At 35.1% G+C, this 19,262-nt stretch overlaps 1 protein-coding gene and 1 long non-coding RNA gene across 13 annotated transcripts in view; one reads left to right on the top strand and one right to left on the bottom strand.

Annotated features, from left to right (window-relative positions):
* The window catches only part of TMEM144 (transmembrane protein 144), a 72,912-nt gene that overhangs the window by 21,541 nt on the left and 32,109 nt on the right, over positions 1 to 19,262 (bottom strand). For 7 of the 12 annotated variants that reach the window (XR_013351105.1, XR_013351114.1, XR_013351109.1 and 4 more), the window contains 7 exons: positions 18,031 to 18,107; positions 15,811 to 15,929; positions 13,329 to 13,448; positions 12,098 to 12,195; positions 10,094 to 10,147; positions 5,500 to 5,830; positions 3,453 to 4,978 (listed from right to left, as the gene is read on the bottom strand). Coding sequence is in view for 1 of the 12 variants with exons in the window: in XM_077846502.1 (XP_077702628.1) it covers positions 4,895 to 4,978; positions 10,094 to 10,147; positions 12,098 to 12,195; positions 13,329 to 13,448; positions 15,811 to 15,929; positions 18,031 to 18,107 (552 nt within the window). In the remaining 11 variants the exon portion in view is untranslated. Of the gene's footprint in view, positions 1 to 3,452; positions 4,979 to 5,499; positions 5,831 to 10,093; positions 10,148 to 12,097; positions 12,196 to 13,328; positions 13,449 to 15,810; positions 15,930 to 18,030; positions 18,108 to 19,262 lie in introns of those variants that run through there. The other 5 variants (XR_013351106.1, XR_013351107.1, XR_013351108.1 and 2 more) reach the window with 3 other exon arrangements.
* Positions 5,328 to 18,198, top strand: LOC144282617 (uncharacterized). The gene is made up of 3 exons (XR_013351119.1): positions 5,328 to 5,400; positions 5,719 to 5,837; positions 17,830 to 18,198. It is a non-coding gene; the product is annotated as an uncharacterized LOC144282617 (long non-coding RNA).

The raw sequence follows: 19,262 nt of genomic DNA, 5'->3' as shown, positions 1-19,262 counted from the left end.
ATTTTTGGGGGAGCTATATGCAATCAACTACAATGCTGAATTATTCTTTGATGTTGCTGTTCATGAAAATGTGACAAAAGAGAACTTAAAATTAAAATGTAACAAAATGCTAATCAGAGGATTTCTACTTCTGGCAAAGATGGGGAGTAACAGGAATCATATTAATCCTTAAACATTAAAGAGATAGCAAAATGTGTAAAATGTATGGAACACTAGGCCACAGGCAGGGTATGACCATGATCCCTGTCAGAAGGGGAAACAAATAAGTTGAGCACTATAATTTTTCAATTTTACTGCCTAGATAAGAGTTTGGAGGCTGCATGCAGTACAGTAAGAAGGAACACAGAGTCCAGAAGCCTTCCCTGAGTTGAATAGATAGAAATAAGAATTTGGGAAGGTCAGGGCAGGTAGAATAGATGTGTGTATAATTGGAGACCCAGAAAAAGAGGAAGGGGATAGAGAATAAGAGCCAGTTAAAAACTTACAAGAAACAGAACAAATAGTAGAGAAGAAAAATCAATAAAATTGAAGAGAAAAACACAATAGGGAAAACTCAAGTAAATCTAGAACTAGTTTGTAGAATAGATGAATAAAATTGATAAACTTTTAGCTAGAATGTTCATAAAAAGAGAAGAAACAAATTACCAATATTAGGAATGAGAAAGTGGACATCATGACAGATCTTATAGATATGAAAAGATTCATATAGATATGAATTATAGAAATAATTCATGTGGAAGTTAAGTGGTTTGACCAAAAAAACAGAGATAATATGATATTCAGTTATATTGTCACTGTTTTTTTGTCAAATAATTCCATTTAAACAGATTGGTTTTAAGCATTTCATTTTTTTCTCTCAAAAGTCTTTGTAAAGTTAAATGGACACCTGTTCTTTTATTTTCTTTCACTATCTTTAGGAGTGGAGAGAGAATTTTTATTTTTTCATAGCCTAGCTCTTTGAAATATTTTAAATAGCAAAATATAAGTCACAAATTTAAAAAATTTAGAGCACAAGTGTGATAAGAACTACCAAGATTACTTGTAAAAAAATGCAAATTCACACTTTGCAGCCCCAGAGATTAAAATCCATTTGATAGTTGAAGGAAATCCAAGAATATACACTTTTTTTAAAATATAGAAAATGGAGGGATCTAGTTTAAGCAGCTTAATATTTTATAGTCCCCTCAAAAGAAAACATTATAATCTGAAGATGGACTCAGAGGGTCACTAAGAATTTTTTAAATTAATTTAAAACCATGATTTTGTGGAACAAGACACATCACATACTTAAATATAACATACTTAAATATAGCTTAAATATATCACATATATTTGATATATCACATATATATTTGATATATGTGATATAACCCATCACATACTTAATTAAATATTATATACTTATAATTTAAGTATGTGATGATGTCTTAAGACATATCACATACTTAAATTATATATATACAAAAATATAATCATTTTTGAAAATGATTCCAAATGTTAATCATTTTTGCTTTAGTTGTTATCTTGAATAGACACATATGTTTCTTCCACTAAAGAAAATAATTATTAAATTAATAATTATTAAAACAATTAATAAATTAAGTTAATAAATTAATAATGAATTATAATTGTTTTAGATCGGGATCCCTGGGTGGTGCAGCGGTTTGGCGCCTGCCTTTGGCCCAGGGCGCGATTCTGGAGACCTGGGATCGAATCCCACATCAGGCTCCCGGTGCATGGAGCCTGCTTCTCCCTCTGCCTATGTCTCTGCCTCTCTCTCTCTCTCTCTGTGACTATCATAAATAAATAAAAATTAAAAAAAAAAAAATAATTGTTTTAGATCATATAGTTTAAAAGTAGCTATAAGATAAAAGAAATCAGACACAAAAAGGTCTATACTATATAATTCCATTTATGTGAAATTTTAGAAGGGGCAAAAGCATTCTAGAATGACAGAAAATAAATTACTGGTAGTTTGGGGTTAACTACAAGGAAGCAGAAGGGAACATTTCGCTGGAAATGTTCTGTATCTAGGTTGTAGTGGTGATTACATGAGTGTACATATTTGCTCATAACATTGTCCACCTGAGTGGGAGAATTTTATTGGATGCAAATCACACCTCATTAAAGGTGGTTAAAATAGGCTAGATTTGTGGGGGTTTTTGTTTTTTGTATTAATGAGGCCAAATTTCTGAAACAAGCATTAGGCAGCTCACAGAATCTCAATGGAATTGACCTTGGAGGCCACATAATCAGGAAGGACACATCCTACTGTAAGGGAGACTAGAAAAGTGTTTCTAAATCCTACCTTTAGAAGGTGGCACTTTTAAGTTGGAAAATTTCCCAATTTTGCCTTAATCTCGTGTTTTTCATTTGTGTGTGTGCATGATTGCTTTGAAATTAAAAAGTATTAGATAAAGAGGAAAATAACATTCAGCCATATTCTGTTTACCTAGATTTAATTACTTTAACATTTAGACACATGTTCTGAGCTCTTCTGCTGTTGATTCTTTACCACATATTAAAGAACAAGTATATGAATTCATTGCCATAAAAATTAGAGTATTACAGATAATGTTCAAGCTCACATTGACCGTAGTGTTGCCATTCTGATCTCATTTATTCTCACTAGAGGCAAACATTATTATGAGCTTTGTATATGTATTTTTCTGGTTTTTGCATATATAGGCATTTATCGAAAAAATATATATTATTTTGATTCCTAAGAATTTGCCTAAATGGTATCATACTGTGCACATGGCTCTACAACTTCTCTTTTTAATTCAACGTGTTTTCCAGCTCACCAATACTGATACATATAGGTCTAGTACTTAGCAACTCTAAGTACAAATAAATGAATATAATAGGAATAAATGGAGATTTGGTAGCTTGAGGGAAATGCTGTACTATTCTATGAAACTCATTAGGAATTTTAAGGAATTAAGAGTTTTTATTCTGATATTAAGCCATTCCCATAATCCGGATGCCAGCCTCACTGGGTGGCCATTTCCCTATTGGGTAGTGCCTTCTCTGTACTTAGAGGCAGCAAAACGAGAAAAAGTGAAAACACAAGAATTTGACCATACCAGACAAGGAAACATAATGCCTCAAAACTTTTAGAGAGATAGGTATTAACTTCCTAAATTGAGCAAAGAAAGTGGAGATTTGGTAATCATTTGTTTAGACTAACCTCTGCATAGCATGTGTTTTCCATGGTAACCATTTGGAAAAGCTTATTCCCCCCCAACCCCACTCTACTCTTACCGCTTCCTAACACCAAAGGCGTTGTGTGGTGGCAGAGACTGTATAGTGGTAATAAGATTTGTTTTTCATTTTTCTTCCTCAATTGCTTTACTTCACATTTAAAATTTTGCATATAAATTGGCAATCTCAACTACAGAATAATTAAATGCTATCAATATGAAATTTGAAAATATACTTAAGAAAACTAGTTTTTGCATAGTGTCAATTTATTTAAAGTTATCAACATAATGGTATTTCAGGTTAAAATTAGAATGAGTTTTTATAAGGTGTTATAATCAAAGAATTCAATAATGAAATAGAGACTCTAGTATCATTTTTTAAATTGCACTCAAATAGAGGAATGAATTTTAAGTGTCTGGATGGGCTGGTGGTGAGGGCAGTAGCTCCTACAAAATATTCTCCAACTTATAGACAGGTTTTCTTTCTCAAACAGTAGATAACAATAATAGCTAAAAATTATACAGTTCACCAAGTGCCAGACACTCAACATATGTTACAGATTCTAATTAATTTGAACCTTGCAATAACCATGATCATGATCATTATCATTATGTCCATTTTATGGATGAGCAATCTGATACAGGAGGCTCAGGAACTTCTTCGAAGTCATATAATTAAGATGAAGATTTCTATCCATTTGGGTTAGGGCCAGAGTGCATACACTTACGCAGAATGCTATTCCATCTCTTCTCAATTTATATATAAAAATAACATGCCGTTATTTTATTTTTTTTACCTAAAGGAAACCACTAGTTAAAACAGGAAGAAAACTTTCAGTTTAAAGAGGGATTTTAGAAAAGTATATTTCAGAAAAAAATAATAAATTTTACATACAAAGGAGTGTTTGGTCCCTGTAAATTCTTACTCTGATAAGCTAGACCCTTGCTGGAGCAACTCTAGAATTTCCCACAAGTTTGGAATCATGCACACATATGTGTGTCTGTTCATGACTGTGTACCTATATATGTCTGTATATGTGTTATACACATATTCTCAATGGCTGGAACTTTTTGTTCTCTGAAGATGGATTTTATCTGGAGAGAAAAGCATTTTGAGTTAGCATGAGTGGAGGATGTAGAGTTGGGCAATATTAATTTGAAGTAAAGATAAATTTGGCCTAAAAATGAAATGGCCTTTTTAATACCCAGTTACCAACTCTGACATTTACTTTCTCTGGCAAAGGATCCAGACATCTGACTCCCCATGTCTCTCCCCAACATTTTTCTGCCTCTCTTCATTAATGAGGGCAATATGTTGGAAACTTGGACATGTACAAAAATTCTCTGTGTATGTGAGCTCCTCAGTGTTTTGCAGCTTGCTCAAGACCGAGTGCACATTGTGGTAAAAGGAGCACTCTCAGATGTGATGCTGTAAGAATGAAGACATTTTAGCCACCTGGTAAAGTCTTACCTTCATAAACAGTTCATTAGAAGAATCTTTCATTTTTATACTTGACTGAAACTTAGTTTTCCTTTATTCTTACATTTGTGAAAAAAAATCATTTACCCAGTCCAAGACGGGTAGAGATCCATTTGCTGTATGAAAATGAACTCTGTTCTCAGCATAATCCGGCCAAGCCCTGCAGCGGTGTCCTCTTACCCACTCCTGCCATCTGCTGGTCTTGGGATTGTTAGACTTTAGAGAAAGCCGTGCATAATGCTCCAGTCAAGATGATGCAAAATGCAAATATCATCAATAGGTAGTTTTGTAGACCCTGAATAATTAAAAAAAAAGTAAGTGTAATTAAGAAAATCTGAAGCAAACATGCAGAATGTCCAAATTGCTAGGGACCTTACTAACCATCTGCTCCAGCCACCTGTATGCCTTTTGCTATCCCTCCAAATAAACATCCAGATTTTCTTGAAAACCCATTAGAACCTTACTAATTCACTCACTCAGTAAATGCATGTGGACACTCATTTTGCATCAACATGTGCTGGGGTTAGAATGGTGAGCAAAATGCGTGCTTATTCAGATAAATGTATAATATGGGAGACAGAAGTTAATAATCACAGAAAAGAATGTTACAAAGCGAGAGGGGTGTTAATGAGTAAACGACCATGATTGTTTCTGGGGTGTGTTACAAAGGAATCTTAGTGAGGCTAGTTTGGAGGGTGAGAAATTAAGCTTCAAACTGTAAGTACCAATTAATTGGGCAGGGAAACAGGTAGGCATTCCAGGTAGAAGGAATTTTGTGTGCAAAGCTCTGTTGTAATAGAAAAGTGTGATACTTGCCAGGGATGGAAAGGAAGTCAGTGTGACCACAGCATCGAGAGTTAAGTGGAGCAAAACCAGCTATGGCCCGAGTTTACGGGGATCTCATAGGCCACGGACACTGTGGGGTTTTATTTTTCCGAAGAAGAATGGGAAGACTTTAAGGAAACAGGCTGCTGGATGTGGTGAAAAGATGGGATTCACATTTCATAAAGCCCACACTTTTTTTTTTTTTTGCAGATGGTGAACAGATTGGAGGGGTCCAGAATGGATGCGAGGAGATGATTAAGGAGGCGACTACAGTCTTCCTGGGCACAGATGATGAGGTGCAGATGGAGAGACAGAGATGGATCTGAATGGTGAGGAAGAAACAGAGACTAAGTTTGTCTTGCCCGGCCATGGGTAGGTGTACTGGTCTTAAAGATGGGAAACACTGACAACCAGTTCCCAATGAAGCCAGTCCATCTTTGGGTAACAAAGAAATAACTTTTTAAAAAAAGATTTATTTATTTATTTTGGAGGGGAGGGACAGAGGGAAAGAGAAAATCTCAAAAAGATGGAGCACAACTGCCAGGCTCCAGCTCACGACCCTGAGATCATGATCTGAGCAGAAATCCGGAGTTGGATGCCTAACCGGCCAGCATCTCCCTAACTTGAGATACAAATTCTAAAACTACATTGAGATCTCCTGACAGATCATATAATATTAATATCAGCTCTTAAGATTAATGCCAATTAACACACAGCCAAAATTCCAAAAGGCATATATCTTCTTTCTTCAATTTCATAAAGAATTGGGATAGAATGGATTGAATGATCTCTATTTGATGACCAGAGAGGGAGGTTGTTTGTAAGTTGGGTTGGAGCCAACTGAAATTTCTGATTCACTGTGAGTATGAATACTACCAGAAGTTACTCTAACACAAGTTCCACAGACGAAAGACAGCACCACAAAGCCTCGCCAAGCACAGAACAGCTTTTACACACACACACACACACACACACACACACACACACACACACTCCTGCTAAGGCTTTAAGGTTCTCTGACATATTATCAGTTCTAAAGACTGCAGATACCAGCCCTGATGGAGAGAAGGCACTCAAATAGTTGCTCAATGAATAACAATCAGGTGATTTCTAAATGTCCTTTGTGAATTAGACAATTGATACAATGACTTAAATAAGAAAAAAACATCATATGGGTACTCAGTTATCAGCACTTTACAACCCGATTGTGTGAATACTTTGCTGACCCCACTCCTTTATTGTCTATGTAGATAAGAATAATGGGTCCTCAGAGAGTAAAATATTTTTCCCCTTTAAGGTCAAGAATCTGTCTGCCTCCTAGGTTTAGAGGGGGTTAAGAACCTGCCTAGTCTCACAAGGACAAAGACCAATGATATTTGGGCAGTAGCAACAGTTTCCCTTTGTCAAATGTGAATATTAATGCTTAGAAAGTTCATGATAACATTCTCCCCAAAGTGAAAAGTTTTTAACTCGGATTTCTGAAGCAGCTATTAAGATAGCAGATCATCTCATTCTTTATCTGGGAGTAGCTACCGCCCTATAAATTGTTGTGGTAGTAATTCCCTGCATTGGTGTTTCTGTAGACATTGTGACTAAGGCGTGTTTCTAAAAATAATAATGTATGTCTAGCTTAAAATAGCTAAAGTAAAATTCTAAAACAAACTTTCCAAAGACGAATAGATATCAGATATGAAAGAACATTGGAAATGGAAAGCCTCCAACTGGTGGTGCCCTGATGGCATTAAGACTCGATGAAATCATCAAACTCTTTACACAAAAAATGCTTGGATCTCAGATTAAGTTCTTAACTGCTGTAGGTTGCAGACTTTCAAATATGTGTCTTCAAGATGCTTCAAGATGTAACTGATAGGATCTAAAAGTCATAAAGATACATGTTTTGTTTTTGTTTTCCTCTAGGGTTTTATCTTGTTTCTAAGAAAAATTATTTTCAAAAATTCTTCTGGGATTTTGGTTTCAGTGTTTAGTTGATAGCTCTTTCTTAAACTAGTTGGCATGTAAAGTATTTAAAACTCGCCTTTAAACCACCTGTTAAGAGGCAATTAGGTACCTGCACTGAATGATAAGTCTTACTGGACACTTAACTTTTTTTTTTTTTTTTTTGCCACTTAACTTTTATTTGTAGACAGATTTGTAAGTTTGTGTTTTTTGTTTTTTTTTTTAAGCCCAGAAGGTCAATAAAAGTCACTCTTTGCTTTTAGCTTGGTCCTCAGTCTCTTCATTTTTACATACGTACTTGGCCAAACTTTAGGACTCATTTTCAGAATTTCAGATAAAACTCCACTTTAAAGAAGATAATGTTACATGCAAATGACATTTTTTTCATTTTCTTTTCTACAACTATTTCCCCTTCTTTCTTAATTTTATTTTACCACACTGGCTAGGATGTCCAGAAAACACTGAATAATAACAGTGACAGAGATATCTTTGATTTTCAACTTACAGAGAACTTCCTTTCTCAGCTTTATTGAGATGTAATTTAGAACCTTTATGTTTCACCTTAGCTATGTGTTTGCTCTTGTTTTTTGACAGCTTTCTCCTATTTGTAACACTTCTAAGAGGTTTTTTTTCTTAATTAAAAACTGGTTTTTTAGTTTCAGCACATTTTTTGAATATATATTATCACATAGTTTTTCTCTGTTTACTTAATATTATATTACACTGATCAATTTTCATATTGTGAACTATCCTTGTACTCCAGAATTAAGCCCTCCTTGGTCATGGCTTCTCATTAAAAAAAATTCTTCTCAGGCAGCCCCGGTGGCACAGCGGTTTAGCGCCACCTGCAGCCTAGGGCGTAATCCTGGAGACCCTGGATGGAGTCCCAGGTCAGGCTCTCTGCATGGAGCCTGCTTCTCCCTCTGCCTGTGTCTCTTCCTCTCTCTCTCTCTCTGTGTCTCTATGAATAGATAAATAAAAAATCAAGAAAAAAATTCTTCTCTATTTGGTCTGAGTTATCTTTTAAAAAGTCTACCATTAAAAAAGGCTTTCTTTCATGTCTTTTAGTGTCTTTTTTAGAGGACTCAGGAATTAACACTAAGCTCAATGGCCGGGGGTTCTCTCTCTCAAGTTCTTGTAACTAGGGAAGTGGATTTCTAAGTCCGTATCATTATTACAGTAGTAGTGACTAAAATACTTTCAAATCCTTTATATTAAATCCATTCTTCGCTTGTGCTTCTTTTTACCTAAAATTGCAAATAAGCTATGCTCACTTGTGATTTTCTAGGACTTCAGGATGTTATACTGGATAATAAATACCCAATTCCTAAATAGTGATCATTTATCCTTTGGGAGGTGAATGAAATATTTACAATGAAATTATGGCATGTTTTGGACACAGAATTATTTTTTGTGGAAAGCTACCCTAAGTAAAATAAATGAGAAATGTGTATGGAAGTAATTTATGGGTTTATAGATGTTTTAAGTTGCCTTGTGTACTTTAAAAAATACAAAAATTGAGATCCTGGCATCTTACTCCTAAACAAATTCATTATTTTTTAAAATTTGAGAATCTTATCAAATTAAAGCTTTCTGAATCAAAACATTTCACTCAGAATAAATGAAATGATATTTTAAATATAAAATTGAATAATAATTTTAAGGATTATCCCAGAGATTAGGAACATCAGATTTTTGGTTCCCAGAGATTAGGAACATCAGATTTTTTTTAGAACCAGGGATTATTTGTTGTTACAGATGCATATGAATGAAGGCAGAAAATATTATGTCTATGATACCTTGACAAAATATCTCTGATTTATATATATTTTTAGTAAAACCTATTACAAAATACTATTTACATATATTCCTCAAATAAAAATAAGTGGGGAAAATTCTAAAATAAAGATTTTTTTGGGAAATATTTTGTTTTTAAGCAATCTCTATACCCAATGTGGGGCTAGAACTCATAACCCCGAGGTCAAGAGTCCTAAGCTCCACCGACTGAGCCAGTCAGGTGCTCCTAAAATACTTTTTAATGAAGACACACACACACACACATCCTACAGCTATTTAATAAATGCAGTTTTAAATCACCATCATTTACACTTGAAAGAGAAGTGGTCCTAGTCACCTGCTACCATATTAATTTCCTATAAAGTTGCTGGTTTTATATAGGGGCCTTTGGGAGGCATGAGAACCAACAGAAAAATCCATTCACAAATTCCATTTGCCTCAGGGATATTTAAATCTTTAGGATAAAAAGTATTTCATCCTGTTTATCTATAATATTTTACATCAAATAAAATCTCCCCCATCATATTTTATTGGATTATGTAACCAAAACCTCTTAAAGGAAAGAAACTAAAGTCAACTAAAGCATTTTCCCACTGGGGGCTGGGGTGGAGAGAAACATGTTTCATAATATTGATCATATCTTCAGTATTTTCTTTCCTTGTTAGGGATGATAACATTTGGAACATCTGATTTGTCAAATCCATTCATATGTTTTCTGCCCTGGGCTTAGGGATCACATACAGTTTTCAGAAAATAACACAAATACAGTATTAAATACCTTTCTTACGTGGCTCTACACCTGTTTTCGAAATTTGTCCTTTCTTGTACATACCTTTATTTCCTTAAACATGAAGACACCCCACATTGCAGCTATAAATCCTGGACCCTTAACAAAAAGAAAAACTTCAATTAAATTGGTTATTTTTCTGTGACTTATACTCTACATAAATACAGTAAACTGGGGAGCTGACCTCATACTTTAATTGAATAACTTTTTACTGTAAAAAGAGTATAACCGTATTGTCAGGGAAAACTATTCATAATCTCAACCTTAACATTAAACTAAAGTAACATTAGGTAAAAAATGAAGATATTTTGTTTCTTTATGATTTTCATATTTATTACATTGATGATGCTATACTATTATGTGATCTATTTTACTAATTAGTTTATTTACTAATAATAAACTATTTTAATAAGCAAATGGCTTATGTTTTCTAATGAACTAAGGACACAAAAATGGGATTAACAGGAGAAAGTCTAGGAATAATTAAAAAAAAAGATTTTATTTATTTATTTGAGAGAGAGAGAGCACAAGCAGAAGAAGGTGATGAGGGAGAGGGAGAAGCAGGTCCCCACTGAGTGGGGAGCTGGATTCGGGGCTCTATCCTAGGACCCTGGGATCATGACCTGAGCTGAAGGCAGATGCTGAGCTGATTGAGCAACCCAGGTGCCTTGAAAGTGTAGGAGTAATTTATAACTCTTTTTGGCATGAAGCCATCTTATAACTGAAGAAACTGCAGTATGTTCTTTCGGATCCAGTGAATAATGCACTTTAAAAAAATTCTTAAACTGATACTATTGCACAGTGATGAACTATGTCTAAAGTTACACTCCAATGGATCTAAAGACAGTATTATGGGAAGTCAGAAAAGCCATGTGAGGAAAATAAGCAATAGGTTTATTCAGACAGGAATGAAATAATCTAGGAAAGGGAAATGAGAAGAAATGAGGTGGGAAGAAAGGATGATTCTGCAGTTTGAAACAAAGCTATTCAAGTTTATTAACTTTTTTAAACTGAGAAAGAAAAAATGGAATTTGGATTAATTGTGGTCTTTGTGGAGAAAGTGTATTGTATCAGCATTTTTACGATTCCTTTTCAATCCCTGCACAAACTCTGCAAGAGTTTCTCATAAACAATTCCAACATTTTTCTTCTCCTCCACTACTCCAACTGTCTACACGATTGGGTTAACAAAGTTTGACTCCACTCCAGGCATGTAAGCGAAGCAATAAAAATACGTTACCCTGTTTATCAGCGTCTGGAAAATTCAACATCAAAAGAGTCAGAGAAATAGGTCAAAGGAACTGTCTTTTATCAATGACGTAAGGTCCTAAGCCTCAAAATCCAAACCAAACAAGAAGCATCTGGGTCCTTTAGGCAGTTCCATAGTGACTTGGGCAGGATGGGAGGAAACAATAGAACAGGGGACGTAATATTAATGTTATCAGGCCAATTGCTCAAGAATTTTATCCTCTCTAATCCGGAAATTTTTTTCCCTTCGGAGAACACGATAGAAGACAATGCCAAAAGGTATCACTGTCCTTTGAGGCTCTTTGGCTGATGATTTCCTAAATATTTGTTTGGACATGGTCTATGGGTTATTGCAAAGAAAGAAAAAGAAAAAAGAGAAAGAAAAGAAAAGGGGCACCTTTTCTGAAATACTTCTTGTCTCTCAAGGTTATCATGAGATTCAAGTGTCAAAATATACACAAAAGCATTTTTAACTGATAAACTGTTATACAGAGATAAGTATTGTTATAAACAGTAAATTATAATGTATCCAAAATGACATTAGGTAAAATTACCAAAGACTACAAGGATATCTAAAATGAACAAACCTGCTAGAATGAGGGTAGCAATCAGTGTTCCCTTAGCAATCAGGGACGGAGGTGAGGGGGTGTTGGAGAGTGTACATGAATCTGTTCTACAAACTGTACTCCTAAAAAATTGAACTCCAAAAAATTGAAGTCCTCAATGATTCACTAGGTATGCTTCAGAAAGATCAGATTTGCATTTGCAAAACAAAAATTTGGAAAAACATTCAGCTACTTACCGCAGTGACTATTGGAAAACTGACCACAGCGCTGAGAGAGTGGTTAGCTATGAGCCAACAGCAGGTGGCTATTGCCCAAAGAACTCCTGACAGGAATCCTGAAACACATGCAAACAGCACACACTTAAAAGCCACGTTCCTTTCCTGAAAAGTCCTTGCCTTCAATATGGTGGGAATATGAAAGTGCTCGTATCAATGCATTCCTATAGACATTTTTGGCCAACATGATTTTATGGTCATTTTGGAAACTAAATCATTTTTTTTTTCTGGTTCATGACTGCTGTGGGTATAACTATCAATCTTTTCACTTTATTGACATTAAATAAAATACCCAAAGTTGTAGTTGATGTAAAGATTGGGTAGTGGAGAGGGACCTAAGGAAGATACTGGATCTGAACATGCTCTGCAAACACCATTTACTTTCAACTCTCAACATAAAATGTGAAGTTCAGAATGATCTTATAGCTAAAGTGGTGGGGGGGAAGCTCCTAGAATTTGAACGAAAATACCAGATAAAAATTTTAGGATACTTTAGTTGGGTGTTCAATAAATATCCTATCTTTTATTTTTTATAATGGTATAGTTGTATACTACACCATATAGTGGCGTACTTTGACTTAAATGAATCAGGTAAACAAAATGAATCTCTGACATATGCTTTATTTTGTTCTTAAAAGTTTTTTACTTGTGGACTTATATTCTAAATTGCATTATGGCAAACTTCTAAGTAAATGAGGAATTATAGGCATATTTTTTTTTTTTACCACCAGTGCCGAATGAATTAAGTCCAAAGTATGTGCATTTATCATATGCCCTTTTCAAAATCTAAAACAATTTCTTATTTTTCAGAGAAAATGTTTGTTTACCCAAGTGACTACAAAGTTCTCTTTGTTCATACCATTTTTTTAAAGAAAAAATAGTCACATGACACTGACTTTTAATAAGCATTCTTTGTATAGGTCAATACTCAAGGTATTTTGGCACAGGAAATCATCTTAGATTCACTGTTCAAGTTTCAGGTTCTGTAATGACTGTCATTTCACACCCAGTTTCATGGTTTTTAAATCTTTTATATTTACTGGTGAGTAGGGCCAAAGCAATTAGGGAATGAACATATACACAGATACACACACACAGGGATGGCTTGATTTCCAGAAGACGATTACTCAAGCTAAGTGAGTAGAGAAGACTTTCATAGAGTAAAAATATTTTTTGTAGTAAATATTCTTACCTGGCAGGACTGCTTTAGGATATAGCTTAAAGTTATTTTTCATGGCTATACAGTAGGCCAGAAAGTAGACTGTGCTTGTAAAAAAGATGCCACTGAAGTGTGCAAAAACGTAGTCTAAATCTGAAAATGCAGATCATAAAACTCTCAAATGTATCCTTTCATTCATTTCAAATATATTTAGAGTTCTAAAAATAAAACAAACTCACCAAAATTAACCTTAAAAGTAAAGGAACCATTAATTATATTTTATCATCCTGGCTTTCTACATGCTGTACATAGAGTTTTAATGAACATATTTAAAACTTAGAAACATTAAGAGTAAATTAGTCACTACAATCAGATCTAAAACGCGGATTTATGATTGGAAAGGTAAATAAGAAACTATAAACATTATGTGAATACGACCTTCTTTTTAGAATAGGTTTCGACTTAATTTTACAAATGGCAATTGTAGCAAATCTCCAGGTAGACTGTAGTGGGGGGGGGGCATTGTGAAGAATATTGGGGAGTACTAATTTTATATGGTGACTGATCTGGAGACCAGTGTATCTGTTGCAGATGACAGCTATATGGAAAGATAATCAGGAAGTTCTACCAAAGAGGGTTTTATTTAATTATTTACTCTAAGCCTTATTACATGCGAGTGTTAATGACACATGATGGTGGTCCAAATCCGAGAAACCCCAACTACGCCAACTGTTTAAACAGATTGTATTTTAGTCAGACAAATGGGTCTATTACAGGTTCTTGGCTGGGAAGGTCACATTGGATTTAATGTTTCTACCAACTAAGGTTTTGACAAAGATGAGGGGTCATATTTAACGAAAAAAGCTCAAAGGTCAAAGAGTGTGCCTTTTCTTCTAAAATCTTAAACCCTCTTTCTGGATCAGGTAAGAACAACATATCTATGGACTACCACAAGGAGCAGCATAACATAGTTAAAAAAAGCACAGATCACCTGGGAGAGATCTACAATCCACTACTTGCTAACTTTGAGACCTGGGCAAATTACCTAATCTCTCACTGTCTTAATTTTCTTAATTGTAAAACAAGAATAATAACGGTATCTAACCAATAAGGTTACTATAAGGGTCAAGTGAATTATTATTGTCACGTGCTTAGAATAGTGTTTAGCACAGTACATGTGATACTTATGTGTTTGTTGAATAAATGAAATAAAAAATTGTACCTCCCTGGAACTATTTTTTAATAAATTGGAATGAAGTGTGTTCCTATTAGATGACATTAACATTGTCATAAGAAAGGTCCCTAAAAAATGACTCTGTATTATGTAAAGAGGACATTATTAAGTAAAGAGGACATTATTTATTATGGCCCAGGACCAAGAGCAACCATGCTCCTGGATGATTAGTTCTTTTTATCTTGCGTTCACTGAATTGTGGGACTGATTTGATTTCCCTTGTGTCTATAAGAAATCTTAGAGCCAAATTTATGGCTCATTTCTAGCAAGTGTACAAATATGTTATGGTTTTTAGACTCATTCCTGGTTTTGTTTTATTTTTTAACTCTTGATTTTCTTTCTCTTTTAATTTGTCCTCTGTTATTCTATTTTTATTGATTTTTATCCTTTACAAATGAAAATAATAAAAACACACAAAGCATTTGCGGAAAATCTTTAAAAAAAGACGGAAGTTAGTAAAAGGTTTGAATGCTAATTGGACTGAATATAAAAAGGAAGGAAGAAACAATGGTGTCAATGCAGTCTATCTATTCCATTAAAGTCTTTCAAATCCCAGTTTTGTCATCAGTCTCTCCCTCATAACTTTTGCCTTCCAGATTTCACCCTTATCTGAACACAGATCACATTAATTTTCTCTACCATCCAATTCAGAACTTTATTGCCTATGATCTCATTCTTTTATGGGTTCATGGGTGGAAGCCATGCTTCAACAAAATGATAGGACCCCTGAAGTAGACCCTCTTTCATTTCCTGATGAGCCTGTACAAGGCTCTTGGACACGGTGTTGAGTTTACACCAGACAGACTCTACATCCAGAAACTGAGGTAATCTGGGAGCATTATGTTGAGCCTTTCAATGCACTTCTCTATGTTTTAAAAATAATATCTTCTGACTAGGCCATATTTTGACCATTAGGAAAGTTATACTTTGACGTTTACCTGAAAGAGCAGAAGAATATATATTTTCTCAGAGATTATCTAACTGGAAAATAATCTCTGAATCTCACTGTAAAGCTAAGAAGCAAGTGTTAAGATCTAAGTAGTTGATATAAATCCTGACTAGAATAAACTTGATTATATTTGTATTTTGCCGATCATGTGAGATGACTCAAACAGTCCTTTATTACTTTTAGTCTTCAGTGGTTTTCTAATTCACCACTTACAGTGAAAAAGTAAGATCAAATCTATGCACCAGGATTTACTAGGACCACATTCTCTTTGTATTCTTAAGAAAAACAGGTATTGAATTTATTTATAAAGTAAAATAATGGTTTACCCTTACCATATTGGCTTGCCCCTGCGTATATACTATCATTTCTTTTGCTGTGGTCCTTGATATAAATTATTGGCACAAACGTAGACCCATAGAGTATTCCAGATATCACTGCAAGACTGCAGCCCCTTAAAAAACAAATACATTACTATTAATCTTGGCCCACAGCAATATTTCTGACAAACACACAAATGGAATCATAACTAAAGCATGCTTCAAAGTGTAAATCACAAGCAGTTATGCAGAAATCACACATCCATTTCAAGCTCTGTGACTGTCAAAAGTCAAAGAAATACCTTGCAGGGTCAGAGCATCAGGGTCAGAAAGACATCAAGACCTAAAGTGTAGCTTCTGTCCCCCACTGCCTGGTTTTGGAAGTATACGATTCATAGAAGTTCTGATGGATTATCATTATAAATTGTCACTGCAACGACGTGACTATGCTATCATTATACTGTCTGCATAATAAACTTGGCTGTCTAAATATGAACTATTTGTAGACTGATACTATGCCCTAGGCTTATTTTTTTTTAAAAAAGATTTATTTATTCATAAGAGACACACAGAGAGAGAGAGGCAGAGACACAGGCAGAAGCAGGCTCCACGCAGGGAGTCTGACATGGACTTGATCCCAGGTCTCCAGGATCACGCTCTGAGCCAAAGGCGGGCATTAAACCGCTGAGCCACCCAGGGATCCCCAGGCTTATTTTGTAAACACTCAATTTATCCAGCACAGGGCTAGGATAGACAAAATACTAAATGAATGTCCCTGCACTTGCCCATACCTTCACTGATGAGGGTATGGTCAAGAAATGCTGATTTAATCAAATAATTTGGGTATTACAGTTCTTGTTATAAAAACAGAATACTTCTTCTTAAGCACTGGAGTCATGGCGCCTCCTCAGTCTTGGGCCACATTTGCATGAGGCAAGTGTTCCTGATAATTTTGTTGAGAGATGATTAATATTTTGGAACAGTCCCTTTAACTTAATACAAAGGGCAATGGCATAAAACAGAATGTTAGGCAAAAACAAACGAACAAAAACATTCCTTTCCAAACTTAAAAACAAATTCTTAGAGTCTATTTTAATAGAAACTCACAGGCCAACCTGGCAATCAGCTCTATCCACACTGGAAATCCGTGTGTCATGGGGAAGCCTGGACTCCACAGTCCTGAAAGAGGTGCCCCAGGCATAGACAGGACTAAAAGACCAGGTCTGGCTAATCATAAGACAATCAAAAGTGCCTTTTTTTTTGTTTCCAACAAAAATTCCTTTAGAAGGGAGAAGCTTTGTGAAAAAATGTTTTGAGAGATCTGTTTTACTCTGAAGCAAAAACAGTAACATATTTATCTTCCAAAGCTTGTTCATGAGCTCGTTCCTTCCTTCATTCAAAGATCTATCAAGCATTTATTATGCGCCAGGCACAGGCTCTTTCCCACTGTGAGGTTCATGTCTATACTAACAGAGAAAATGCTTTCTATTCTTGAAGCGCTTATGTGTGTCACCACATAAAGTCCGAAACAGTCATCAACTGTAAAACTCAAGCTATCTATCCACTTACATGCTTTCATATTTCTCTGCTAATCCAAAAACATCCCACAGTAAACCCTAAGATATAGGGGCTGCTATTGAGCCATCCCACAAGAAACCCTAAGATATAGGGACCCACTTTATGACAGTGAGGGGTATAATTACAGGAACCCAAAATGTCTACTATATTTGAAAATGAATATCTTGGGATTAAAAAATTGTCTAACACCTGAGTGTAGGGATTTCCAGCAGAGGACAAGTGTCCTGGGCAGTGCAGTATTAGAGGAGTGTGTTGTCTAATTTGATCGTGATTGGTGAGAGCCTGTTGATCATTATATACTCCGGCCTATATTACCTCTTGTACTTTAGGCACAAAAGTACTGCAAAGCGAGATTGCTTTCGTAAGCTATTTATTGGCTAGAAATACCGCAGTGGCTTAGGAATTTCTTTTTCTGTTTATTTTTTCATTCTTTTTTTTTTTTTTTTTTTGGCTTAGGAATTTCTTGAAAGAAACACTGATATCAAGGACCTCTCAAACTGAAAATTCAGCAGGGGACAAGAAAATCTGTCCACCACAGCACTACGGGAGTCAAAGCTTATGATACCATTTGCTTCTTGAACTTAGATGAGTAGCACTTCACTCTGATAATCCTTGCTTTAATTAAATATGAAAGAGAATAATAGAACCTCTTCTTACACTGTGCGCTGCTGTGCTCTAGAAAGTTTATCCACCCAGGAATAATCAGGACAGGGATCTTGACTGCTGTTGATCACCTATTGAAAATATTGGCACAAACAAAAACAAAAACAGCATTCAATTGATAGTCATACTGGTGGCAAGAAGATTTTCAGTGTTTTTCTCTTCTTTCTCAAACATACTTTAAAAATATGAGCATGTGACACTATGCATTCTGATTCTGTGCATCTCTCCAGACTCAAATGTTTCTGATCCTTTTCCTCTTTCATTCAGAATGGTTTGGCTGTGGGCAGCTTCTCTGTCTAAATTTTTTCAGTTTAATATATGGCTGTTTTGATACACCCTTTAAAAGTAACAGAAGTAAACAATGCGTGTGTTTAATCTGCATGTTTTAATAATCTATAAAAAATTAGAACCAAGGAAAACTCAGACTCTTCTATGGAATACTTCAGATTGATAGGTACTTTTTTATTCACTTTTAAAAAATTTATTATTTTTTAAGTGCAATTTATTTTTTTTTTGAAAAATTTATTTATTCATGAGAGACACACAGAGAGGGAGAGAGAAGCAGAGACACAGGCAGAGGGAGAAGCAGGCTCCATGCAGGGAGCCCGACGCAGGACTCAATCCCGGGGCTCCAGGATCACACCCTGGGCTGAAGGCGGCGCTAAACCGCTGAGCCACCTGGACTGCCCTTTATTCACTTTTAAAAACTGAATTAGTTAATAAAACATTTCCAGTCATGTTTCATGTAAAGTCAAAATTCTTTTTTTAGGTTAATAGTCTAAGGAAAAATTACAAGCACACTTAAAATATTTCTAATATTGAATTTTAATCATTTTTGCCTTTTAGCTGAAGTTTGTTTAATGTGATATTCCTAAAGCCTTTGTAAGAGATAAGAAACTAGATTTGAATTCTTCGTCATGTGTTAAGTTTGGCAATACTGCTTTCTTTCAATGATGAAGAGCTCATAGTGTATGGTTGCACAATACCCAGCCATGCTGATTATGTAACTTTTCACTTGGTTTGCTCATATCCTTCCATCTCGCCTAGAAAAATCTAAGGCAGTTAACCTACTACTAAGATACTATGTATCTTTTTCTGAGTTGCAGTTTTCTTTTTCTCTCCCTTGGTTTAAAGGGTGGTTGGTCAGGAGGTATCTGACTTCCTAGGGGAGATGAGGAATTTTGGACACATTCTCTCAATCCCAATTCCTCCATTCTCTCTGCAAC

The sequence above is a fragment of the Canis aureus genome, chromosome 13, assembly GCF_053574225.1.
Source record: "Canis aureus isolate CA01 chromosome 13, VMU_Caureus_v.1.0, whole genome shotgun sequence".
Lineage (NCBI taxonomy): Eukaryota > Metazoa > Chordata > Mammalia > Carnivora > Canidae > Canis > Canis aureus.
The sequence above is the reverse complement of the archived record's forward strand: the minus strand, read 5'-3'. Positions and strand labels throughout refer to the sequence as shown.